This window comes from Mizuhopecten yessoensis, unplaced genomic scaffold, assembly GCF_002113885.1.
Source record: "Mizuhopecten yessoensis strain PY_sf001 unplaced genomic scaffold, ASM211388v2 scaffold8123, whole genome shotgun sequence".
In the NCBI taxonomy this organism is placed as follows: domain Eukaryota; kingdom Metazoa; phylum Mollusca; class Bivalvia; order Pectinida; family Pectinidae; genus Mizuhopecten; species Mizuhopecten yessoensis.
In genome coordinates this window covers 287,861-315,769 of record NW_018407390.1, presented here as the reverse complement: position 1 = coordinate 315,769, position 27,909 = coordinate 287,861, and the positions used below count along the sequence as shown (strand labels likewise).

At 36.8% G+C, this 27,909-nt stretch overlaps 2 protein-coding genes across 2 annotated transcripts; both read right to left on the bottom strand.

Moving 5' to 3' along the window:
• Nucleotides 1–1,855: 1,855 nt before the first annotated feature.
• On the bottom strand, nt 1,856–10,807 carry LOC110455024. The gene is made up of 8 exons (XM_021504907.1): nt 10,711–10,807; nt 10,418–10,535; nt 9,666–9,718; nt 9,195–9,239; nt 8,104–8,265; nt 7,631–7,731; nt 7,199–7,413; nt 1,856–6,831 (listed from the first exon to the last, which is right to left on the bottom strand). Exons 1-8 carry the CDS (start codon nt 10,789–10,791, stop codon nt 6,134–6,136), a joined length of 1,473 nt encoding a protein of 490 aa, XP_021360582.1. The 5' UTR covers nt 10,792–10,807; the 3' UTR covers nt 1,856–6,133.
• On the bottom strand, nt 10,801–27,894 carry LOC110455025. The gene is made up of 11 exons (XM_021504908.1): nt 27,721–27,894; nt 25,329–25,433; nt 24,720–24,971; nt 24,318–24,385; nt 15,257–15,395; nt 14,844–14,911; nt 13,350–13,382; nt 12,787–12,962; nt 12,411–12,513; nt 11,695–11,877; nt 10,801–10,888 (listed from the first exon to the last, which is right to left on the bottom strand). The coding sequence occupies exons 3-11, from the start codon at nt 24,940–24,942 to the stop codon at nt 10,835–10,837; spliced, it is 1,047 nt and encodes a 348-aa protein (XP_021360583.1). The 5' UTR covers nt 24,943–24,971; nt 25,329–25,433; nt 27,721–27,894; the 3' UTR covers nt 10,801–10,834.
• Between the last annotated feature and the right edge of the window lie 15 nt (nt 27,895–27,909).

Sequence of the window (27,909 nt, the reverse complement as noted above, 5' to 3'; positions counted from 1 at the left end):
GTATATACACGTATAGGAAATTTGCAAGCCGGACGAATGAAGAACAAAATGAAGTGAAAAAAGATAATTTGAAAAGAGATACATTCATTTTAACAGATTGGTTTGTCTGTAATTTCGAAGCATTAGCGTTCGATTACCTTGGCATACTTTTTACTGTTGTTTCTCCGTCAGAGTACAATCGGTCTATATTTCTTGTTTATGATATAGTCTATCAATCGAAGTCGATTGTAAATATATTATGATAGTGTGATATTATCTATCTCTATTCTAGCTTATTATCTTGAAGAGTGTAAAATTGCTAAAATCATCTTTCTCATACTGTAAAAAGACAAACAATATAATTTACAATTGGAAAAGACAACATAACAAGTATTTTTTGTAAGCATATATTTTATTGCTGATTTAAAAATAAGGTAAACACAATAAAAGATATATCCTTATCGAAAAAGAAAGTGAGAATTCTATTATAAATATAAACATTTCTTCAAAATGGAATAGAATACAGATAAAATACAAAAAAGGTAGATAGTAAAAGGTTTATCACAAAATGGCACCAAAATATAACAATAACAAGTGTATGGCTGGTTAAGTAAGGCACATGTTGTCACAGAGACTGTTACCACTAAAAGTTAATATCTCATTTAAATGATGTCTTTGATCCGAAAGGACCAAAGTGCATCCTCGATACTCCAGGGGTTATGCTCACTTTCGCCCTCTGAACCCCTGTAATATGTAATAGCTAATTGAAATAGAAGGCTCAGTGTGTGCTGCCTTTGGGATAAGACGAGAAGACTGATCAAATGTACATCAAACGATTCTCGTGGTCGCGTAACGGTAAAATTGAATGGCTTTCACATCAGGTGTCGCTCCTTTGTAATCTTCAAGGAAAGGTATCAGTCTAGCAATTGGTCAGGTTTTTTTTACCCGAGACCAGTCAAATTACTCCCTGTGTGTCTTCAATTTTGCCATGGCATAATCCAGGGTTGGAGAGAAAGTGTGGGTAACCCGTGAGTCTTCTTGTTTATCACGGATTGTTTCAGGGCAAGAAAACATGTGGATGGTTTTTAACACGCAATGACATCTTCATGATTATATATATATCACTAGTTCATATGAGCGGACCGAAATCTTCTTAGACGTGGCCATTTATTTAACAGATATTCTGAAACAAAGTTGCAGTAACGTAGACAAAGAAACCACAACTGAAGACATTGAGCAATCATAGTGATATAAAAGTATATTTATCTTATTGTTCCCACAAAAAACATCAAACATCCATATAAATGTATACAACGACGTATTATTGATCCTATGATATCATACTAGTCTTAACCTTTTGAATTTCAGCAAGGATCTTTTAAGTTAAAAGTTGTTCTGATGAATTCATATCATATAGTATAGAGCTGTTTCATCACATAACAAAGAATTTATACCATTGTTCTTTAAAATTATGTTTCCTGTCCACAGTCAAATCTTCAATATCTATGAGATAGGATAAATTATAATCTTCAAATCTGTTAAATAATATGTTTAAACATAGATGTTCATGTCAACATAACAAGCATTTGATACAAAACAAAAATAAACCACAATGACCCGTTTTTTAACATCCCAAACAACAGTTGTATCACATATTTAAATTACAGAAATAATTTAAGTACTATAAACAATGGTTTTATAGTTGTATATCACGCACATATTTTTTATTCCCATTTTTCAAATAAGTTTTCGAAAATATATTGACATTTTTCATGTTGCATTGGTATTTAATTTATGCTACAAAATATGCATTAAATCTAGAATATTTTGCAAAAAACGTTGATTTTTTATAATTAAGAATGCACTCAATCTATATATACATTTGTACATACATTAATATTATTAGAGATGCCTGGACCATTGACAAAAACTGCTAACTCTCAAGCTTGTAAAAAATATACCACATGCTTTTGTGCATTCCAAAAATAAAAAAGAACATTAAAATATATCAACAATTAAAAAATTCATGAGAGGAGAAAATAAAATAAATTCTTTAATAAATACAGTAAGCAGTCAATGCAGGTGCGCGCTCAATAAAAGGACAAATATGGCGACGGTCTTACGCACTGGGTACCTGTAAAATGACCGTACTTCTGGCCGTTACATCAAAATAAATCTGGCTAAGTGCATGTTACTCAAAGACTTACAAAATCCAGTAAAACGTCACAATGTCTGTAAAAAAGAGCTTTCATCCCATGAATTAAGACATTTGTGTTTTAAACATTTTAATGGAATTACATCAAAATACCTAGAGATGACTTTGTATCCGTTATTGAAAAATCGTCCCAGAAAATGTCAAGTCATAAAAGTTCCTTATATATATATAAATGTGTCAATTGTAAACAAATGTTTACATGTGATGGTAAAGTTAAGGCAATGTGAAAACGTAAAACTTAGTAATATAATGTGATATTATAATATAACAAAAACATTGAAGAGGACTATGGTACTACAAGCTTGAGATCATTGTGAAGGAAATATCTGACTATTATGCAATATATATATAAAATTCAAAAGAAAAAAACAAGCTGCATAAAAAGCAGTTATAAGATGATATGGACATTTTTATTATTTGAGTTTTACTTTTCATCACACCCATGTATATCACACGATAAAGGCTAACTAGTAACCTGAAAATTAAAAGTATTTTCATAAAGATAAAAAAAATCATTCTATGATATTCCATATTTCTGGACTGGTAACTAGCCTAATTGTTTTCTTGAATGGTAACACATTTTACCTGTTTACCTCTGTGTAGACACTGTTCTATCAGTGTGTGGTTATTTGAAATACCTTCTGGTTAGCACATCATCATCTGGTAAATGAAGGTAAATGTTTTATTTACATAATTTTGCATCTCTCTAGCAGGTAAAAAAGCACACTTCTATGGCACCACAATACATTTTTCAGCAAAATAAATATTTTCAGAGTAATATATCATCTTTAAAAAATTAACCATGGATTACAAAGAAAACTAGATGGCACAAAAATCTAAATTTAGTGAAACAAATTTCTTTTCCAAGTGAAATATCTTCTTTTAGTAAAAGACCATTGATTACAAAACAAACTAGATGGCATCATATTATTTATGGAATATTTTAACAGCAGATTTTACTTTGTTTTTCTATTGTATTCCAGGTAACATTAACATTGCTCGTAAATCAATCATGTAATTGCTCACAAACTACAATTAAATGTCTTTCTGGAAACAAAAATGTATACAAATGTGCTTATTGCATAAAACAGGATTATTTAACAATTTAAAAATAAATATATTTGCAAATATTGACAAGATAAGCAGATATGTTAATACATACAAATGTTGGATATACAATCTATAGTCAGATATGTTTGTTACGAACTTATTCATATTAGATAAATAAACATGTATATCAATAATATATATGAATAGAGTTCAATACATAAATAAATATATCAGACTAAAACTTTAACGTAACACAAGGTATATCACAGGTAGACAGTTCTGAAAGTACTTTGCATTGAGCTTCAAACATATAATACATGATTGCAAATTCAGGACCGTCCATGTATAGAAATAATTACACTCATGAGAAATGGCCTGTAAAAATGTACGTGTATATTTAATCAATAGAACAATCCTCCTGAGATTCTGATTGTTTGTTATCAAATTTACATTAACATGGCAATATAAATGAAATCAAAGTCTGAAGAGGCAAATCTTACAGAGTGCTAGGTGACAACAACATTTCTCTAGCTTCAATTAGAGAGAAGCTTGATTGGGACGACAATTATCAAACTTTCATGCACCAACACAATGTATATGTATAATCCCTGATCAACAGTTGCCACATTATATTATAACCAGTACAATTCAGATAACAGATAGATAATACAGATGTATAATGTATTTTTCTGATATTATTCTGATAGAAAACACTGAGAAATCTTAAAAAAATCAACATATTGCACAGTCATAAACTTTTTCCAAGTATCAAGGTATAAATCTGTATGACAGTAAAATTGTGTAAATGGTTATTACAAAACAAAAATAAAAGTAAAAGGTAGACATGGGCAAAGTTAGAAATTATTTTTATTGTTTTATTTTATCATATGAATTCCTATATTATAAGGATCACAGATAAACATATCAGGAACCAGAACATGTATTGTTTATTACAAATACTTAGTTCTACTTCTAGTAAGTGATGCTAGAATTAATATTTGAGTACTGTGTGGGTTATCATTGCATCGGTAACATTTTCGCTGTAAGGTCAATACAGTTTCCCCCCACATAAGTATTGCTGGGACACATTTAACGTGAAAGCTGTACATTATCACAACTGATGACATCAATGTCAAATGAATACATTCACTTTGTTGTTGATTAAGACACTCATCGTGGGATAGAGACACAACCTAATAGAGACTGAGAATGCCCAACATCTTGAGTAAATTTTGAGATAAGGGATCTTACACCTACCCTGTAACAAGAGGAAATTCATATATCTTCACTTACATTTGATATAGAGGATATTCTTCATTTCTTGATGAATAACACTTATATTTTACTTGCTGGTTGAATATTTCCAATGTTTTTCACTTGTGCTACAAACTCATAAAAATATCAAAATATTCAAACCACTCGTTAAATATAACTTATTCATCAAAAAAAATAAAAAAAAATATCCTCTATTATTGATGTATATCAGCAAGTTTGAATTAGCTCAGTGAAACATCTGACATTTTAAGTTGTCTTACCAAGGTTTGGTAACATAACAATTCTGGTTTTTAAGAACATTTGTTGCGATATAAGTTCAAGGCATGTCATAATGGCAATGATACATAAAAATACTTAATTTATCCTGATATATACTGAAAACAGTATTGACAGTGGAATATCAATTGAAAACATCATTAAGTGTTTGTAAAAAATATACATAAAATAAAGTAATGAACTGTAAATCGTGCAACGAGAAAATATGCCATCAAATCACAAAAAATAAAATAGAAAGCAATGTGTTTTTTTCTCCATAGATTGGTCATAACCTACGTTAAAACATTAAATCTATTAACTTTAAGCCCTGTAACCTTAACTTTGTAACACTAAACTCTTAACCTTTAACCCTAAGCTCTATAACTTTTAATCTTGCAAACTTCAAACCTGAACCCTGTAGTATTTAACCTTGTAAACTTTGACCTTATGACCTTTAACCCTGAGCTCTGTAAACTTTAACCTGTTTCATTATTGTAAATGACCTACTTTTCTTGATTGCAACTTAAATGTCTCATATGTGAAGCATTTGCAAATTCAACAATAAATAATAAATTCCCAGTTAAAATGTATATGAATAAATGTTCACAACCTATTTCAATTTCTGACTTGTACTTGCATTTAACATGAAAATATGTAGCTTGTGAGGCAGAAATGTTTTACAGAAGGTTAGTCAGAGTACCACAATGTTGAACAAAGTCCAACCAGTGAAGTACAAGTACAACCTAAATATATTGTTGGAGTCATTACAATGACCAAACTATTGCATATCAATGAATACAAAAATCCACTTATCGTAATATTTTCAGAAATTGTCTTAAATGTCCTGAAGCTGCCACAAGTATGACATTCAAGATAATTCTTTTAAAAAAATTCTAAGATATAGCCTTCCTGAAGTCCCATCATTTCCTAATACATAATATGACCTTGCCAATTGAAAAAGTCATCATCAGGATAGATATGGTCAAGTTTTGAAGAATCTGAACAGTACAGTACTTTCTAGTATTGACAAAACAAACTTCTAATAAAATGTTTACATTAGCTGAATACATTAGAAACAATCACACTGAGACATTGTTTAAATAAAATTATGCAAGAAAAAAGACCAGCATTCAAATCAGTGTAAACTACGTATACTCCCTTGTGTATATTTCTACGTAAAAAGATATAAATATCACACAAATATTATCATGATTCCACCTGGAATTGCAAAGCATTCATGGCGGGAAAGAGGTAGCAAAACTGGTTTAATCTGCAAATCAATACTGTTTGACACTCTATAGGGATTGGACAAACAAAAGTAACCCCTTATACCTGATCTATCAAACAGATAGCAGTGCTTCACAACACCACGCAGGCTGTGCTCTTGGCTTGTACAGGTTGTTGATCGGAACCCTGTCCAAGGTCTTTCTCTGCCTTCTTCCCTTCCCTGGGCTTTGGTGAAGGGGTAGATCTCCTAGCCTCAAGGTCAGGCTGTGTATTGGGAGAGGCTGTTCTACTGCTTGCTACTGGTGTAGGATTTGGGCTTACCGATCTTGCAAGTTGTTTCCCATCCTCCTTTGTTGTCATCTTAGCTTCTTCGGTGTCTTCTTTATTGTTTTTTCCACCTTCAGAATATCTAGTTGGAGACTCTACACTTGTATTTTCCTGTTCTTGAAAATCTTTACTTTTTTTCTTCTTTTTCTCTTTCTTTTTCTTCTTTGTCTTAGGGTCAGTAGTTTCCTCTTTGACTGCTGCATCCTGGGAGTTTAATTCTAACATAGCTTCCTTTGTATCCCCTTTGTTCCCCGCCTCAGAACATTTAGACGGAGACTCTACACACATTTTTTCCTGTTCTTGAAAATCTTTTTGCTTCTTTTGCTTGTGCTCTTCCTTTTTCTTGTCAGTTTTAGAGTCAGCTGTTTCCTCTTTTACTGTTGTATCCTGGGAGCTTAGTTCTAACAAAGCTTGTTGTTGGGCTGTCTTGTTCAGTGAGGAGTGTTTGCGCAGTACTGATCTTCTTTGATTTTTCACGACATCGTCAACTCCAGCAATAATATCTGAAAAAATCATACATTATATCATTTTTTGAAGTCTACAGATCAAATCTTAAATATAAAGATATAACTTGTTAACTGTTGTACGTACTCTTGAGTCACCAATTTGGCAGTAAATGATTTGTTTCAGATTAATCTGAACTGAAATCGCCCGTTAGATGTGGATTTCAGTCAGTGACCAGATTACATCTATCAAAGTGAATGAAGTAACAAGTATAAACCAGAGGTTACAGTAATTCAGTTAAGAAATAAATTTGATAAAATTTCACAAATAAAGGGTGCCATTAATGTTTTATTTCAACTCAAAAAGCAAATACATTCAAAGTCTTAAAAACATTCTCTTTCAAATAAAATATAAAACTGTATATACCTGTAAGTTTCCTTTTGGCTTTCCTGTTATTTTTGAATTCAAATGGATGATTTCTTGTGGCCCTAGTCCTCAAAACTTCTAACATTGCGTCCAGCCAGGGCTGGTTGGCGACCATATGCTTGCCTTCCGGACCCTCCTCACTTAGAACGGCGACCTTCATCTGGACTGAGTGTTCCTCACACAGCCAAATTATCTTACCACTGGGCAGACGGCACCTGCAACCATCAGTTATAATAGCCATCACTATCATGAAGAGTGAAACATGCATTTTCAAAAGCAATTAGAATATGTACAGTTCAGGCACTGCAGGCAGAATGAAGCAATTTTACTTACACAATCAAATATATCTGTCACCATAGAAAAAAGAGACATACTTTCAATTGGTTATACCAATAAAGAAAGCCTTGATATACTTTTTTTAAGCACACTGAGCTAATGAGTTTGCCCTTCTGTCTGCTTGTGTCCAACTTATGAACCTTCACTCGCAGACTGTGGTAAGAGGTCTGGAAACTGTCTGAGCAAATCATGGCCAGCTGAATTAAAAGAGTCACAAAATCTTAAAAGCCTACACAGATAAACTAATAAACAATAAGTCATACTGCACAATTGTATTGAAAATATAGATGCAAACTTTTCAAAGAGGCCCAGCTGCACTGTATCAATACAGGAACACTTCAAATGCTTGGTTGCCAATCCTCTTTCCATGGGTTTCATTACAACACTTCCTTGTTGTATTGGGACACAAGCACATGTTTGACATTTTTATAAACTTGAATTTGAAATTACTAGAATAAATTCCTGAGTACAGTACATGTTTGTACAAGTAATTGACATGAAAAAATGTTGGTTGTATTTTTCTTCTTGCATATTTTGCATAAAAGTGACACAGAGAGGTTTTTCCATACCTCCTGTATCCTCTTGAGACAGCGTTTGCCTTCTGCACTGGTGAAAAGGTCAAGGACAAAACCTGAATTGTGCTCCATCACCATAGCAACCCGGGACAGGTAGGGAGTGAAATCCTCCAGGTCATTCATATCCAAATCTTCCTCAACTATGTCTGGATTTCTCTGTAATTAAAATTACCACAATTCAGAATTGTCATATGAGATACTCATAGTTAAGTGGAAGTCTGAAAGAGACCCCATTTTTTAACAAGAATACAAAGTTTTGCTGTTTTTACTGCTCACATTCCATAGATACGGTACCACTTTCCTTTCAGCATCAACAATAGCCTTTCTTATTCATAGAATACTGATCCTTATGAAGATTTCATTTTACATCAAGTCTGTTTTAACTGCTGCAATTTGTGCTAAAAAATCCTGATGATATATAGGGATGTCCTGATTATCGAGAGAAATTTATAAGGAATTCTTATCAAGAAAGAAAAAAGATGACCTTGAAATACCTTGGTAAGAATTAATAAGCAAGGTGGCAAATGATAAGAGTATTGCAAGCAATCAATATAGCCGCAAAGATCAAAAGATGTAGCAATTGTGATAAAGTTATTCAGAATCATCAATCAAGAATATAAATACACTATCCCAAGCTATATAAGTAGTGCAAATTTGGTAAATGTAAGAGCCATAACTCTGTATATAAGTTCGGTGAATGTAGTTAATAAAAAACAAGGAAATTAGGCTCCAGACAAACATCTGTATCAAAAATGTATAAAGGGCCATTACTCTGTATATAATGGGACATGAGATGTTACTTCAGTTTGAATCACACTACCATTCAAATAGATACATGCATCATAACAGATTCAGCAATTGTGATAGTAAGTGACAGAGTATGTTAGATATACCTTGGATAGAGTACCATAAATAAAACATTTTCAAACACAGTGCAATATGATTGCTGGGTACAATATTTCAAATGATAGGTTTAATTCAATATGTTGAATCAGAACCAAATACTTAGAGTGTTTGAAACTTCACAATAACACAAGATTTCATTGCTGGTAATATTTAAGTTACTGTAGAAAAATCGGACTTACCTTCTCAGTGCTTAACACAATAGGATCAGCAACACTATGCCAGCCCTGTAGAAATAACAGTGACAAATACTATACTCAAACAATATATATAGAAACTGTTTACAAGGTTTTAATTTGCTTTAACAGTCACATAATTTAGAAATCCACTTTTATGAAATGCAGTCATCTTGGACATACATATAAACAAAGATGAATCCCTATTTCTGTTCCTGCCCCAAGAGGTGAAAACCCTTCATTTGTCCAAAAATACTTCCCTTTCCCCCAGTTACCAAAATCCATAATTTTAGTCATTTTGAAACAAGAAAAGGTTTCCAGATGGAGGACTGATGGTGGATAGTAGATTTGATGTCAATATTCTGGATCTTATGACTCCTTCTGATGACTTGAGATTTGAGGGAATTTGCTTCTAGTTGTACAAAAAGTGTCTTCTAAAAGTCGGAATGATATTTCTTGCTTTAAAAGATTTCTTACCTGATCACATTCACAAAGGGTGTGAACCTGGTACTCAACAGTTTTACCCATATCTAGAAAAGAAAAGAAACCGAAGTTGCAATGGGCAATATATAACATCAATATTTTATATTTATAAAGTTATTTGAAGTCTCTGACAAAATAAAAAACAGAAATCTGCAATCACATGGTTTTCTCATCTCTAGTAGATCTCTAGATCCAAAGTTATTATACATATCATTATATAGGGATAGGTCAACAATTTTTCCATCAACACTTCACTCCTTGAAAAGGTACTTTTGTATAATTGTATTTCCTGGACAGACATATATGAATCATGTATTACAGGTAACATGATGTAATAATGCTATAAATTTTGTATTTATGTAAAAAGTTTTGATCACATTTAGGGGGGGGGGGGATGATATTATTTTATTGGGGGGATGAGTATTTTATGGGGGATGAAATTTTTATATGACACTGGTACATGTAATGGTTCACAGGACAGTAGGAACTCTATACTAAACATATACATAAACACACTTATTGGAGGTTGTACCCCTGGCCAGTAAATTTCTCAAGAGCATAAAACTATGATAATACTAAGCTGTAGTAAAAATAATTCTGTCTTACTAAATAAACCCTTCTCAAATTTATAAAAAAAAAACATGTTTTACTGTATTTAAATAGCACAGAGTTAGAGATAAATAGATTTTAGTTGTACAAGAACTAAAGCACCACTTTCAGCAATAAATAAATCTGACATATTTCACCTGAAGATTTTTCTTCAATGTCTACCACAAACAGTCGAGGGTAGTTTCCAATGTCATGTGTACTGGCATGGTTGGAAACCTGTCGCAGTAACTTCCTCTGAGCCAGCTCATACATTTCCTGAAAAAGTATAAGCAAATGAAACCTTTACTTTCTTACAGACTCTGGGATAATTATCATATTGCCATTACTTGAACTACAAGAATTCTGTTTTGATTTAAGGTAATTGTTTTTGTGGTCAGTTGATGACCTTATATCCAGTAGTGAGAACTGATACACCTGTTGTAGACCATACCTGGTAAGATATCTGATTGTTCTCCTCAGACTCATCCTTATTGTCCTCCGTGTCAGGGTCTTCACTCGGCTCAGATTTCATGTTGTCCTGGACAAGTCTAATTAATGTTTCCAATGTTTCCTCATTAGGATTGTCCTGAAAAATTGACTTTAGGATAGGCGGTAGAAAGAAGCCCAATCTGGAAAATAAGATAACTTACACTCTTCATACATAACAAAACCACTTCCAAAACTTTCAGATGTAAATTCATTTCATTGGTGTATATTTTATCAAGGAAGCAAAACCAATATTACATTAGTTCCTAATTGACACTAACAGTATTTAGTATTAAATACACAGAATTAATTCATACAGGAGTATCAGTTATACCTGGCAGATGACCCCCAAGGAAGTTTAATGTGCAATGATAACAGTACACCATCTATCAACACTGAAACAATTAATGGGATGAACAGGTAAAAAACTACAAGTATAACCGTAGAAGAACAGTCAAATTGTCAATATATGTGTGCGTACAAAATTTGGTCAGTACAGATCTGAATACACTGTTCTTAACTGGGTTAAAATTTAACAGTTTTAAGAATTGAGAAACCCCATTGATAACACATAAATATGCTAGCATCACATTGGTGTTCACACTTAGAGTGAGGCTTATGCATGCATATTTCAAATTTAGTTCAAATAGAACAATGTTGAAAACATGCAGCTGTATTATGAAACCATTTAACCATTGGTAGCCTCATTATTAAATATGCCTGAATAAGCACAGAACACATTGGCAATTGCATGTAAACAGAGAATGTGCATAACAGATTTGGTTGTAATGAAACCATTTTAGGGTAGTTACTGAATAAAAACTAAACATGACAGATGGATAAATGCACCCAAATACATGTCTTGTTTCTATGAACTGGGGATGTTAAAAGTTATCATTGGATTAAAAGCTGAAGGAGACAACAAATAGAATTCATCCTGCAAACCTACATCTGTGTGAAGCCAGCTGGTTCCCGTGCCGACCACAGCTATGACGATTGGCAGACTGAGTTGTATGGCAAACTTCATCTCTTTCTTGCATGTCTCCGACTTTGCATACTCGTCGGACACACAAGCGACCATGACACGTGCCTCAGACAGACCTTTGGCAATCCTCGCAAACAACTGGTCATTCTGTATGAAAATGTACTTTATTGTTTTAACCTTGGTTACATTAGACCCTTTTCTCAAATGGCCAAGCTATATTAATGTACATTAAACTACGTTGGGGAGGGTAATTGAGTAGTCTTTGTACTTTTTGTATGCCTTTTTTTATTGATGGATCAATCTGAAGTACCTGGAGTAAATACTATGTCACCCGGGAGAGTTCGAGTACATATGGTACTTCATTATGTGTTTCAGTTTTTAACAGTTGTAGAATTCGTATTTGAACTAGCTAGGTTTTCACACCACAGTAAATAGTGTGAAAAATATTTGTTCATCGTTATATGTGGGTTTGACGGCAAGCGCAAAAGATTTCCTCATTAGTGCAAAAAAATAATTATGCACTTGTAACAGGAAAGGCAAAATGCACGGCCAGACCGGGTTTTGAACCGGTACCTTCCGACACTTAATTAATTGATTAACACTTAGTTGCAAATGATATCAGTTAAGACATTTCCATTCAGGATTCACCCATCAAATAAAATGGCTGAACATGTACTGACCACATTGACCTGCTCAGCATCAAGCCAACAGCGTAACCCTCGACCCTCCAGGAAGGTTTTGATTTCCCGATGATCTCCTCTGCCCACAGCACCCGGGATGGACCTGTAAAATTTTCAAAATTGCAATAGGAATTTCTGCTTATTTTTTTATCTCTACCATACCTAAGACAGTTTCTACAAGGAGACATTGTGTACATTGTATAGACACTTCTTGCATCAGGGCATTATATATAGATGTAAAAGAGGAATTTAGGGTTAACAGAATTGATGTGAATTACTTCTATGATGATAATGCATTGGAGGTTAAAACCCTTACATTCTCTAAAAAGGTTTGAGACAAGATGACAAGAGATTTGGAAAAGGATGCAAGACATACTTAGAGCCCATTGCAACAGCCGTTTGAGAATTGACCCAGGAGTAACTGATGAAGCAACTATTGGACGCCTCTGGTCTGGTCAGACTCAGTTGTTCATTCTTCTGTAGAGTGGTCAGTAGTTCAGCAAATTTGGTTTTGTACACATCCTTCTTGGAGTTGATCATGTTCACAAAAACCTACAATATTACAAATTCTACATTAAAATGATCTCCTTTTAACAAATTTATAAAATTTCGGGCAATTACCTTTAAGATTTTGGTATTAAAAAAAAGCAAAAAAGAAAGGCATGCAAGTTCAGACAGTTTTGACTGTGACTGTGGAATCAGACTTACCATATCAGACATGAAGACACCAAGAGTGGCACTCTGGAATCAGACATGAAGACACCAAGAGTGGGACTCTGAAATCAGACTTACCACATCAGACATGAAGACACCAAGAGTGGCACTCTGGAATCAGACTTACCACATCAGACATGAAGACACCAAGATTGGGACTCTGGAATCAGACTTACTACATCAGGCATAAAGACACCAAGAGTGGCACTCTGGAATCAGACTTACCATATCAGACATGAAGACACCAAGAGTGGGACTCTGGAATCAGACTTACCACATCAGACATGAAGACACCATGAGTGGGACTCTGGAATTAGACTTACCACATCAGACATGAAGACACCAAGAGTGGGACTCTGGAATCAGACTTACCACATCAGACATGAAGACACCAAGATTGGGACTCTGAAATCAGACTTACCACATGAGACATGAAGACACCAAGAGTTGGACTCTGGAATCAGACTTACCACATCAGACATGAAGACACCATGAGTGGGACTCTGGAATTAGACTTACCACATCAGACATGAAGACACAAAGAGTGGGACTCTGAAATCAGACTAAACACATCAGACATGAAGACACCAAGAGTGGGACTCTGGAATCAGACTTACCATATCAGACATGAAGACACCAAGAGTGAGACTCTGAAATCAGACTAACCACATCAGACATGAAGACACCAAGAGTGGGACTCTGGAATCAGACTTACCATATCCGACATGAAGACACCAAGAGTGGGACTCTGAAATCAGACTTACCACATCAGACATGAAGACACCAAGAGTGGCACTCTGGAATCAGACTTACCCTAGGAACCTACCTAGGAACAACAATTTCTTAGTTTCTATATAGGATTCTATACTAGTCCATCCAAGTAGACTTGTACACATATCTGTACGGGTTTTAGTCTCAAAACATTGTATTGCTTTCAAGATGAAATGTTGTGCTCTTTCAAGCATTAATATTTCTGTTTTGGATAAACACCATATTTCACAACCATAAGGCTGCAGCATACACTTCACATTTTATAATTCTACTTATACTTATAACATAGACGATATTGTCAACAGTCGGAAGAACACAATCATATAAATACAGAGTTGTACATTCAATATTTCTTCTTTTACAGGAAAAAGTTACAATTTTACTTTTAGCAGAAGAAAATGTAAATCTCTATTTCATACTGTACTCTTCATATATAATAAGCATGTATTGCAGATCAGAATATTTAGGACCATAATTACACATATATCATATGCTTGTGTTGGAATGTTAATTTGCAGATCTGCTATTACTGTACCCTTCCCACATTTTTCAATATTGTTCAACAATTCATTGATAAAAACAAGATACATTTTTGCTGAAAGAGCACTTCCCTGTAATTAGATACCGCGCTCCATTGTTACCCATCTTGACAATTTCAAAGAAATTAATTACTTTACTCTCTAGATAATGTTCCCGTTTCTATTTTTATGGCAATGCAAATATTTACATTATGTACGTTTAGCTATCACAATTTATGAAACAAACTGTAGTTTTAACTGAGTTATGAAATAGATGTATCATTCTTTTGATATAACTGTTTACTGAGTCTCTTTATACAGCATCAAATAATTTGATGGCAGTTTAATTCTGAACAACCCTCTCCCATGTCGAAACGAGTGAGAAAAAAAAAGAATTAAACATTATGAGTATAGAACAACAATAACGCACCTCTTGTATTGCTATGTCACTGTTCTCGGACAGCCACTGGATTCCTTGATCTGTGATGAATGGACACCCTGAAATCAAACTATGTCATGCTGAATCACAAAAATAAGGGCTGGCTCATGTGTTACAACCAACAGCCTGCTCGCTATCTGGTCTCTATACAGACATCATTTTATTTTGATTACAATTTTTGGTGTTCTGCACACCATTTAATACAGTAGTCCTTCTGGTTGTGTATAAATCTATTATAACATAAAGTATGAAACTTAACATGTCTTCTCTGGTTTATTATTTTACAGTTTTGTTGGTACAAAATGTACACAATTTCCAGTTAGAGATAAGTATGTGAATTTCCTTTGTACATAACAACATTATTTAGACAAATGGTTTCACACAGCTGTTAGTACAACTCTTACCTGCCAGTGAGAGGTTCCTCAGCTTCGGTAGTCCAATGTTCTGTATCTTTAAGGCAAGGAAAAACATGTCTGTCACCTGTTCCACTCCAACCAGTGACAAATCTTTTACATATTGATTGGTGTCTATTTTAAAAGCATCCTGTAAACAAAAGTTGGAAAAGAAGCTAAAAATTGTTATACATGTCAGTTTCAGGGGAACACAATAAGGGGAGGACTTACCTGTACATGTCAGTGGGAGGGGAACACAACAAAGGGAGGACTTATACATGACAGTGGGAGGGGACCACAACAAAGGGAGGACTTATACATGTCAGTGGGAGGGGAATAAAACAAGGGGAGGACTTATACATGTCAGTGGGAGGGGAACACAACAAGGGGAGGACTTATACATGTCAGTGGGAGGGGAACACAACAAGGGGAGGACTTATACATGTCAGTGGGAGGGGAACACAACAAGGGGAGGACTTATACATGTCAGTGGGAGGGGAACACAACAAGGGGAGGACTTATACATGTCAGTGGGAGGGGAACACAACAAGGGGAGGACTTATACATGTCAGTGGGAGGGGAACACAACAAGGGGAGGACTTATACATGTCAGTGGGAGGGGAACACAACAAGGGGAGGACTTATACATGTCAGTGGGAGGGGAACACAACAAGGGGAGGACTTATACATGTCAGTGGGAGGGGAACACAACAAGGGGAGGACTTATACATGTCAGTGGGAGGGGAACACAACAAGGGGAGGACTTATACATGTCAGTGGGAGGGGAACACAACAAGGGGAGGACTTATACATGTCAGTGGGAGGGGAACACAACAAGGGGAGGACTTATACATGTCAGTGGGAGGGGAACACAACAAGGGGAGGACTTATACATGTCAGTGGGAGGGGAACACAACAAGGGGAGGACTTATACATGTCAGTGGGAGGGGAACACAACAAGGGGAGGACTTATACATGTCAGTGGGAGGGGAACACAACAAGGGGAGGACTTATACATGTCAGTGGGAGGGGAACACAACAAGGGGAGGACTTATACATGTCAGTGGGAGGGGAACACAACAAGGGGAGGACTTATACATGTCAGTGGGAGGGGAACACAACAAGGGGAGGACTTATACATGTCAGTGGGAGGGGAACACAACAAGGGGAGGACTTATACATGTCAGTGGGAGGGGAACACAACAAGGGGAGGACTTATACATGTCAGTGGGAGGGGAACACAACAAGGGGAGGACTTATACATGTCAGTGGGAGGGGAACACAACAAGGGGAGGACTTATACATGTCAGTGGGAGGGGAACACAACAAGGGGAGGACTTATACATGTCAGTGGGAGGGGAACACAACAAGGGGAGGACTTATACATGTCAGTGGGAGGGGAACACAACAAGGGGAGGACTTATACATGTCAGTGGGAGGGGAACACAACAAGGGGAGGACTTATACATGTCAGTGGGAGGGGAACACAACAAGGGGAGGACTTATACATGTCAGTGGGAGGGGAACACAACAAGGGGAGGACTTATACATGTCAGTGGGAGGGGAACACAACAAGGGGAGGACTTATACATGTCAGTGGGAGGGGAACACAACAAGGGGAGGACTTATACATGTCAGTGGGAGGGGAACACAACAAGGGGAGGACTTATACATGTCAGTGGGAGGGGAACACAACAAGGGGAGGACTTATACATGTCAGTGGGAGGGGAACACAACAAGGGGAGGACTTATACATGTCAGTGGGAGGGGAACACAACAAGGGGAGGACTTATACATGTCAGTGGGAGGGGAACACAACAAGGGGAGGACTTATACATGTCAGTGGGAGGGGAACACAACAAGGGGAGGACTTATACATGTCAGTGGGAGGGGAACACAACAAGGGGAGGACTTATACATGTCAGTGGGAGGGGAACACAACAAGGGGAGGACTTATACATGTCAGTGGGAGGGGAACACAACAAGGGGAGGACTTATACATGTCAGTGGGAGGGGAACACAACAAGGGGAGGACTTATACATGTCAGTGGGAGGGGAACACAACAAGGGGAGGACTTATACATGTCAGTGGGAGGGGAACACAACAAGGGGAGGACTTATACATGTCAGTGGGAGGGGAACACAACAAGGGGAGGACTTATACATGTCAGTGGGAGGGGAACACAACAAGGGGAGGACTTATACATGTCAGTGGGAGGGGAACACAACAAGGGGAGGACTTATACATGTCAGTGGGAGGGGAACACAACAAGGGGAGGACTTATACATGTCAGTGGGAGGGGAACACAACAAGGGGAGGACTTATACATGTCAGTGGGAGGGGAACACAACAAGGGGAGGACTTATACATGTCAGTGGGAGGGGAACACAACAAGGGGAGGACTTATACATGTCAGTGGGAGGGGAACACAACAAGGGGAGGACTTATACATGTCAGTGGGAGGGGAACACAACAAGGGGAGGACTTATACATGTCAGTGGGAGGGGAACACAACAAGGGGAGGACTTATACATGTCAGTGGGAGGGGAACACAACAAGGGGAGGACTTATACATGTCAGTGGGAGGGGAACACAACAAGGGGAGGACTTATACATGTCAGTGGGAGGGGAACACAACAAGGGGAGGACTTATACATGTCAGTGGGAGGGGAACACAACAAGGGGAGGACTTATACATGTCAGTGGGAGGGGAACACAACAAGGGGAGGACTTATACATGTCAGTGGGAGGGGAACACAACAAGGGGAGGACTTATACATGTCAGTGGGAGGGGAACACAACAAGGGGAGGACTTGTACATGTCAGTGGGAGGGGAACATAACAAGGGGATAACTTATACATGTCAGTGGGAGGGTAACACAACAAGGGGATGAGCTACATGTCAGTGGGAGGGGAACACAACAAGGGGAGAAGTTTTATATTTCAGTTAGATTTTATAAACGTATAAGCACTTTTGCAAATATTTCAAAATATTGAGTGTCCTTGGCTTAAGAATTTTCCAGACTAAACGAAACTTCATACAACTATATCCAAGCATGCTACTGGTCATATCATCACCCAGGGCGTCCTGTTATTGCAAAAGTAGCTATTTAAAGGTTTATAAATATTTTACAAAAATGTACCCCTTTGACATTGTAAGTAGGTCAAGGTCATTTACTTTTGGGAAGCTTGATAGCACTCAATGCAAAGTACCTTACTGGCAAACATTGACCTGGGCCTCCTGGTTATTTCGAAGAAGTTGTTTTGGGAATTTTATGTATATTGTGCCTGTGACCTTGAAAGTAGTTCAAGGTCATTTATTTGAAGAAAGCTTATAGCACTCCATCCCAGATACCTTCTGGCCAAGTATCATCACCATAGGTGTCTATGTTACTCAGCAGGAGTTACTCAATGGTTTTAACTTATTTGACCCACATGACCTTCAGCATATATCAAGGTCATTAAGTTGAGGAAATTTCATAGCAATACATCCAATGTAACTAAGTGTATTAGCCAAATATCATCACCCTGAGCCTCCTGGTTATCCAGTTGAAGGTTTTTAAATGTCACCCAGGTAAAATACTAGCCACTTCCTACTGACTCGGGTAGAGAGAATTTCTCTTTAGCTCATTCGGTAGAGCGTAAGACTCGTAAGCCAGAGGTCCTGGGTTGGACTCCTGGTGGAGGCATTGATAAAATGATGACCCCTGTTACATAAATGTTTCTATATATTTGACCCTTGTGCCCCTTGAAAGTAAGTCAAGATCATTTATTTAAAAATAAATCTTTATAGCACTCCATCACAGAACAATAGGAGGATATTTAAATGTCAGAGGGAAGGAAACAGAACAATAGGAGATTTACATGTCAGAGGTGGGAAACAGAACAATAGGAGATTTACATGTCAGAGGTGGGAAACAGAACAATAGGAGATTTACATGTCAGAGGTGGGAAACAGAACAATAGGAGATTTACATGTCAGAGGTGGGAAACAGAACAATAGGAGATTTACATGTCAGAGGTGGGAAACAGAACAATAGGAGATTTACATGTCAGAGGTGGGAAACAGAACAATAGGAGATTTACATGTCAGAGGTGGGAAACAGAACAATAGGAGATTTACATGTCAGAGGTGGGAAACAGAACAATAGGAGATTTACATGTCAGAGGTGGGAAACAGAACAATAGGAGATTTACATGTCAGAGGTGGGAAACAGAACAATAGGAGATTTACATGTCAGAGGTGGGAAACAGAACAATAGGAGATTTACATGTCAGAGGTGGGAAACAGAACAATAGGAGATTTACATGTCAGAGGTGGGAAACAGAACAATAGGAGATTTACATGTCAGAGGTGGGAAACAGAACAATAGGAGATTTACATGTCAGAGGTGGGAAACAGAACAATAGGAGATTTACATGTCAGAGGTGGGAAACAGAACAATAGGAGATTTACATGTCAGAGGTGGGAAACAGAACAATAGGAGATTTACATGTCAGAGGTGGGAAACAGAACAATAGGAGATTTACATGTCAGAGGTGGGAAACAGAACAATAGGAGATTTACATGTCAGAGGTGGGAAACAGAACAATAGGAGATTTACATGTCAGAGGTGGGAAACAGAACAATAGGAGATTTACATGTCAGAGGTGGGAAACAGAACAATAGGAGATTTACATGTCAGAGGTGGGAAACAGAACAATAGGAGATTTACATGTCAGAGGTGGGAAACAGAACAATAGGAGATTTACATGTCAGAGGTGGGAAACAGAACAATAGGAGATTTACATGTCAGAGGTGGGAAACAGAACAATAGGAGATTTACATGTCAGAGGTGGGAAACAGAACAATAGGAGATTTACATGTCAGAGGTGGGAAACAGAACAATAGGAGATTTACATGTCAGAGGTGGGAAACAGAACAATAGGAGATTTACATGTCAGAGGTGGGAAACAGAACAATAGGAGATTTACATGTCAGAGGTGGGAAACAGAACAATAGGAGATTTACATGTCAGAGGTGGGAAACAGAACAATAGGAGATTTACATGTCAGAGGTGGGAAACAGAACAATAGGAGATTTACATGTCAGAGGTGGGAAACAGAACAATAGGAGATTTACATGTCAGAGGTGGGAAACAGAACAATAGGAGATTTACATGTCAGAGGTGGGAAACAGAACAATAGGAGATTTACATGTCAGAGGTGGGAAACAGAACAATAGGAGATTTACATGTCAGAGGTGGGAAACAGAACAATAGGAGATTTACATGTCAGAGGTGGGAAACAGAACAATAGGAGATTTACATGTCAGAGGTGGGAAACAGAACAATAGGAGATTTACATGTCAGAGGTGGGAAACAGAACAATAGGAGATTTACATGTCAGAGGTGGGAAACAGAACAATAGGAGATTTACATGTCAGAGGTGGGAAACAGAACAATAGGAGATTTACATGTCAGAGGTGGGAAACAGAACAATAGGAGATTTACATGTCAGAGGTGGGAAACAGAACAATAGGAGATTTACATGTCAGAGGTGGGAAACAGAACAATAGGAGATTTACATGTCAGAGGTGGGAAACAGAACAATAGGAGATTTACATGTCAGAGGTGGGAAACAGAACAATAGGAGATTTACATGTCAGAGGTGGGAAACAGAACAATAGGAGATTTACATGTCAGAGGTGGGAAACAGAACAATAGGAGATTTACATGTCAGAGGTGGGAAACAGAACAATAGGAGATTTACATGTCAGAGGTGGGAAACAGAACAATAGGAGATTTACATGTCAGAGGTGGGAAACAGAACAATAGGAGATTTACATGTCAGAGGTGGGAAACAGAACAATAGGAGATTTACATGTCAGAGGTGGGAAACAGAACAATAGGAGATTTACATGTCAGAGGTGGGAAACAGAACAATAGGAGATTTACATGTCAGAGGTGGGAAACAGAACAATAGGAGATTTACATGTCAGAGGTGGGAAACAGAACAATAGGAGATTTACATGTCAGAGGTGGGAAACAGAACAATAGGAGATTTACATGTCAGAGGTGGGAAACAGAACAATAGGAGATTTACATGTCAGAGGTGGGAAACAGAACAATAGGAGATTTACATGTCAGAGGTGGGAAACAGAACAATAGGAGATTTACATGTCAGAGGTGGGAAACAGAACAATAGGAGATTTACATGTCAGAGGTGGGAAACAGAACAATAGGAGATTTACATGTCAGAGGTGGGAAACAGAACAATAGGAGATTTACATGTCAGAGGTGGGAAACAGAACAATAGGAGATTTACATGTCAGAGGTGGGAAACAGAACAATAGGAGATTTACATGTCAGAGGTGGGAAACAGAACAATAGGAGATTTACATGTCAGAGGTGGGAAACAGAACAATAGGAGATTTACATGTCAGAGGTGGGAAACAGAACAATAGGAGATTTACATGTCAGAGGTGGGAAACAGAACAATAGGAGATTTACATGTCAGAGGTGGGAAACAGAACAATAGGAGATTTACATGTCAGAGGTGGGAAACAGAACAATAGGAGATTTACATGTCAGAGGTGGGAAACAGAACAATAGGAGATTTACATGTCAGAGGTGGGAAACAGAACAATAGGAGATTTACATGTCAGAGGTGGGAAACAGAACAATAGGAGATTTACATGTCAGAGGTGGGAAACAGAACAATAGGAGATTTACATGTCAGAGGTGGGAAACAGAACAATAGGAGATTTACATGTCAGAGGTGGGAAACAGAACAATAGGAGATTTACATGTCAGAGGTGGGAAACAGAACAATAGGAGATTTACATGTCAGAGGTGGGAAACAGAACAATAGGAGATTTACATGTCAGAGGTGGGAAACAGAACAATAGGAGATTTACATGTCAGAGGTGGGAAACAGAACAATAGGAGATTTACATGTCAGAGGTGGGAAACAGAACAATAGGAGATTTACATGTCAGAGGTGGGAAACAGAACAATAGGAGATTTACATGTCAGAGGTGGGAAACAGAACAATAGGAGATTTACATGTCAGAGGTGGGAAACAGAACAATAGGAGATTTACATGTCAGAGGTGGGAAACAGAACAATAGGAGATTTACATGTCAGAGGTGGGAAACAGAACAATAGGAGATTTACATGTCAGAGGTGGGAAACAGAACAATAGGAGATTTACATGTCAGAGGTGGGAAACAGAACAATAGGAGATTTACATGTCAGAGGTGGGAAACAGAACAATAGGAGATTTACATGTCAGAGGTGGGAAACAGAACAATAGGAGATTTACATGTCAGAGGTGGGAAACAGAACAATAGGAGATTTACATGTCAGAGGTGGGAAACAGAACAATAGGAGATTTACATGTCAGAGGTGGGAAACAGAACAATAGGAGATTTACATGTCAGAGGTGGGAAACAGAACAATAGGAGATTTACATGTCAGAGGTGGGAAACAGAACAATAGGAGATTTACATGTCAGAGGTGGGAAACAGAACAATAGGAGATTTACATGTCAGAGGTGGGAAACAGAACAATAGGAGATTTACATGTCAGAGGTGGGAAACAGAACAATAGGAGATTTACATGTCAGAGGTGGGAAACAGAACAATAGGAGATTTACATGTCAGAGGTGGGAAACAGAACAATAGGAGATTTACATGTCAGAGGTGGGAAACAGAACAATAGGAGATTTACATGTCAGAGGTGGGAAACAGAACAATAGGAGATTTACATGTCAGAGGTGGGAAACAGAACAATAGGAGATTTACATGTCAGAGGTGGGAAACAGAACAATAGGAGATTTACATGTCAGAGGTGGGAAACAGAACAATAGGAGATTTACATGTCAGAGGTGGGAAACAGAACAATAGGAGATTTACATGTCAGAGGTGGGAAACAGAACAATAGGAGATTTACATGTCAGAGGTGGGAAACAGAACAATAGGAGATTTACATGTCAGAGGTGGGAAACAGAACAATAGGAGATTTACATGTCAGAGGTGGGAAACAGAACAATAGGAGATTTACATGTCAGAGGTGGGAAACAGAACAATAGGAGATTTACATGTCAGAGGTGGGAAACAGAACAATAGGAGATTTACATGTCAGAGGTGGGAAACAGAACAATAGGAGATTTACATGTCAGAGGTGGGAAACAGAACAATAGGAGATTTACATGTCAGAGGTGGGAAACAGAACAATAGGAGATTTACATGTCAGAGGTGGGAAACAGAACAATAGGAGATTTACATGTCAGAGGTGGGAAACAGAACAATAGGAGATTTACATGTCAGAGGTGGGAAACAGAACAATAGGAGATTTACATGTCAGAGGTGGGAAACAGAACAATAGGAGATTTACATGTCAGAGGTGGGAAACAGAACAATAGGAGATTTACATGTCAGAGGTGGGAAACAGAACAATAGGAGATTTACATGTCAGAGGTGGGAAACAGAACAATAGGAGATTTACATGTCAGAGGTGGGAAACAGAACAATAGGAGATTTACATGTCAGAGGTGGGAAACAGAACAATAGGAGATTTACATGTCAGAGGTGGGAAACAGAACAATAGGAGATTTACATGTCAGAGGTGGGAAACAGAACAATAGGAGATTTACATGTCAGAGGTGGGAAACAGAACAATAGGAGATTTACATGTCAGAGGTGGGAAACAGAACAATAGGAGATTTACATGTCAGAGGTGGGAAACAGAACAATAGGAGATTTACATGTCAGAGGTGGGAAACAGAACAATAGGAGATTTACATGTCAGAGGTGGAGAACAGAACAATAGGAGATTTACATGTCAGAGGTGGGAAACAGAACAATAGGAAATTTACATGTCACAGGGAGGGAACCAGAACAATAGGAGATTTACATGTCAGAGGGAGAAACCAGAACAATAGGAGATTTACATGTCAGAGGGAGGAGAAAAACAATTAGAGTAGGAGTTATATACTTCTGTGGGAGCGATCGCGAGACACACAGCAATAATTCATATATTTTATTTTATTTGAGGAGACAGGCATTTTATTGTCTGTTTAGATATTTACCATGGCAAATGACAAACTGAAGTGGTCAAACACTTTTTCTTCTACAAGTTTCTTGTTATCCAGGGTTACTAGAGAGACAAAAGAAGGTAAAGTTTACACTTTATAATGTCAAGTTTGCTGAAAGCAAGTTAAAGTTGGTAGATTTTATGCTCATCTATTTTATACGAAAGCTGATGCCCATAGCAATATAAAAAAACACAGCATTTTTCTATTCACATTTAGCTTATGTTATAGTCTTACAGCAAAGCATTGTTTAAAATTATGTTTGATAGTTACTTTTCAGATGCACATGGAAACTAATATGATAGACACTGCCAGAGTCACAGTAAAAACATCTCAGAGGTATTGAATACCAAAGGCTTTAAGACTGAAATAAGCAACATACTATTTCAAAATAAATACCTTCAGGTAGCTGCTGTTGCTGAATTTCTTTCTCTGAAGAACCAAATTGAGGTGTCTGCTGATTTTTCCCAAACTCCAAACCTCCTTCACGAGGTGAACCAAACCTAGAAGATGTTTCAGGTGTCTGCTGATTTTTCCCAAACCGAAAATGTCCTTCACTATGTAAACCAAACAAAGATGATTTGTTCTCTTCAAAAACATCATATTGGTATTCTGAGTCCATGTTCACTGTTTTGAAAGATGGTGCTGATTCTGTAAATTGAAAGGTACTATAAAATTTGAATTAACTAATATGACAATGATAACTTTCCTTCATTACACTTTTTATGCTAGCTGTTCTTCATATACAGTGTAGATTTTAGAAAATGTTATGATACAACTTACTTCAGGGGCTCCCAAACTGCAAATATGTCTTTGATCATTCATCCCAGACTCAATCAACAAAGGTATTTTTATCTCAAAAAAAATACTTTTGAATAAATGGATAAAATTGTGAATGCAGTTAACACATGCTCAAATTAGACTGTTCACTGTACTGGTGGAACATTATTCTACAATTACGCCAATTTGCTACTTTTATTTACAGATTTCCTTTTAACAACAACGTACATATTGTAATATGGTGTGTCATTGACCTGGCCCCTGTTACGATGTGTCATTGACCTGGCCCCTGTTACGATGTGTCATTGACCTGGCCCCTGTTCATCACAGGAACTGCAAAAACAATAAGTTTCCATAGAAAGCAGTCAATCCCTCAAATCGGTAGTTTAATCATACAATTGGGTAAACAGTCTCTGTTTACAGCTACCATTTTATTAATGAGATCCCAGAGAGAGCTTGGCGCCCACCATTGTACCATTTTCATTTGTTCTATGTCAGTTTGATCTTTTCTCTTCTTTTCTCTTATCTGTTTGATTGAGTCATGTAAACAGTAAATGCACCCTGAGGTAACCATTTTGTTTATTCAATCAATCTCAAAAATAGACATGCACAACAAGAGACAAAGGAGACCTAGCCTTACTTATCAGATTTGAGAAAGATTTCTCAAGGACTTCCTGAGAAATAGCAATAACAAACATTCACTGTCAAAATCCACCTGTTGGTCATTTTGTTAAGCTGATCAGTCTCAAAAGAAATCATGCACAACCAGGGAACATGGGGCAGATACAAATCAAATTTGAGAAAGTTTCCTCCAGCACTTTCTGAGAAAAAGCAATAACAAGATTTGTTTAAGGATGGACCACAGACCACTGTATTTGGACAACAGGCAATTTGAATAGCCCACCAGCAGATGAATCGGTAAAAACACAGAAAGCTCTTTTAAATGTTTGTAGCATCATTCTTTTAATATAGTATAACTTCATAATAAAAATTAACATGTCAAAAAGATATTTTAATCCAATAAATAATACAATGATCTAGGTACAATGTAAAAAACCACCTGTATTATAGTCACCTGCAGTCTCCTTCATAATCATCCAGCGGAAGATTTTGGACATAAACTCTATGCAATGTATTAATTACAAGTGCATGTAATTGAATTCTTTCAATTGTTGAATTTGAAATTAATTGTCAATGTCATCACTTGTACATTATATATGTATATATGAAGTATTTTGTTGATAGGAGATCGCTTCACAAGTTGCTATTACTTGTGCCAAATCCTTTGTACCTATTTTGGACCATAAAATATGTTTAACCCTTTTACCCGACTGTAGACCATAATGGATTCATCCAAATCAATCCATGGAAGAGTTTAATAAAGTTACATAGGGGTGAAAGGGTTAAAATCAATCATCTTATCTATACTTATATAATTCAAAGCATTTACGTTGCATACATTAAAAAACCATATAGAATATATAAAATGTCATGCTCCCTTGTCAAACTTGTACTGGATGCTCCAAATGTTTACACACTATAGTTAGTGGGAAACAAAAGCAGTCTTAGATACCAACTTGTCCATTAAACAAAATGCTAAACATCAGAACTGATAATTTTTATGCACTTTTGTACCTCACTGAATTATTAATTGGATGATGTTGAAACTATTTTTTTTCCTGTTGTTGAGAAGACATATTTATGTCTGAATTTCCCTTTTTGCTATAAAAATTTAATCCAAATGCTGAAGATTATTAGGCCCCTTAAAATTTGTGTATCCAGTTCGATCAACCAGTTGAAACGGTTGAACCTGAAAGAAAGTGACAGGCACAGATCTGAACCGAGGCTTAAATTACCTCAGGAATATATATAGTACGTGATTCTGCATATGTAGATTGAGGGGCCGCACTCAGACATGCCTGACCCAGAGACGTATATAACACGCTTTATACGTCTCTGCCTGACCGAAACTGTAATATTATTACTTTATAAAACAAGCTTATAATTAATTAATCCACATGTAGATTTTAAGATATGTTATATATAATATAGTCAAGAAGCGTAAAAGAAGGACATATTATTCTTGATTTATTGTTGTTTATTCTCTGAAACTATGATTTTAAGTTTTTTAGCTCTTCCTGTAAGTTCGGTCCCTGTGTGTTTGCTTAAATTTTCGTGGAATAATTCCTGTGCCTGACCAAAAACGTTTCAACTGGAATAAGTGAATTTAACCTTAGAATTGCCCATATATGAAAGGTTATGCCCTGCTTGTTCATAACGCCTCCGAACTTGTTCAGGCAGGCATGCACACATTGGGAGTTGTTTAGATAACATACAGTGGTTTTACCCGAAATTTAACAACAGCTTTTTCCTTTATAAATTGGGAAATATATAGCATTAGTTTTATTGAAATTGGAAATATCTTCCTCATGTTATGGTCAGATGCCCATTGGAAGCTCTTGTGAAATCTTTACCATTGAATTAACATGTTTAAAACCTGTTTTGGTTAATACCATTAAGAGCTAGTCAATTAAGTCACCAATATGATCTGTAATATAAGGCCCCGAATGTTTTTCTCTTACTACAGTATAAGCATGTTCTACGGATAAAAGGAACAAACCCTTATTATTGAACAGAGCACAGACCCCGTGTGAGTGCTGATCCAGCTTTCTTGAATAGATACATCATCTGTGTAACTGTTAAAAGAATTTCAGGCTAGTTGCAAGTTTTACCAGCATCCGCATGGTGTAGTCAAGACGCCATCATGTAAATAACAACATCCATCCTAAAACGTTGCACGTGACAGGCA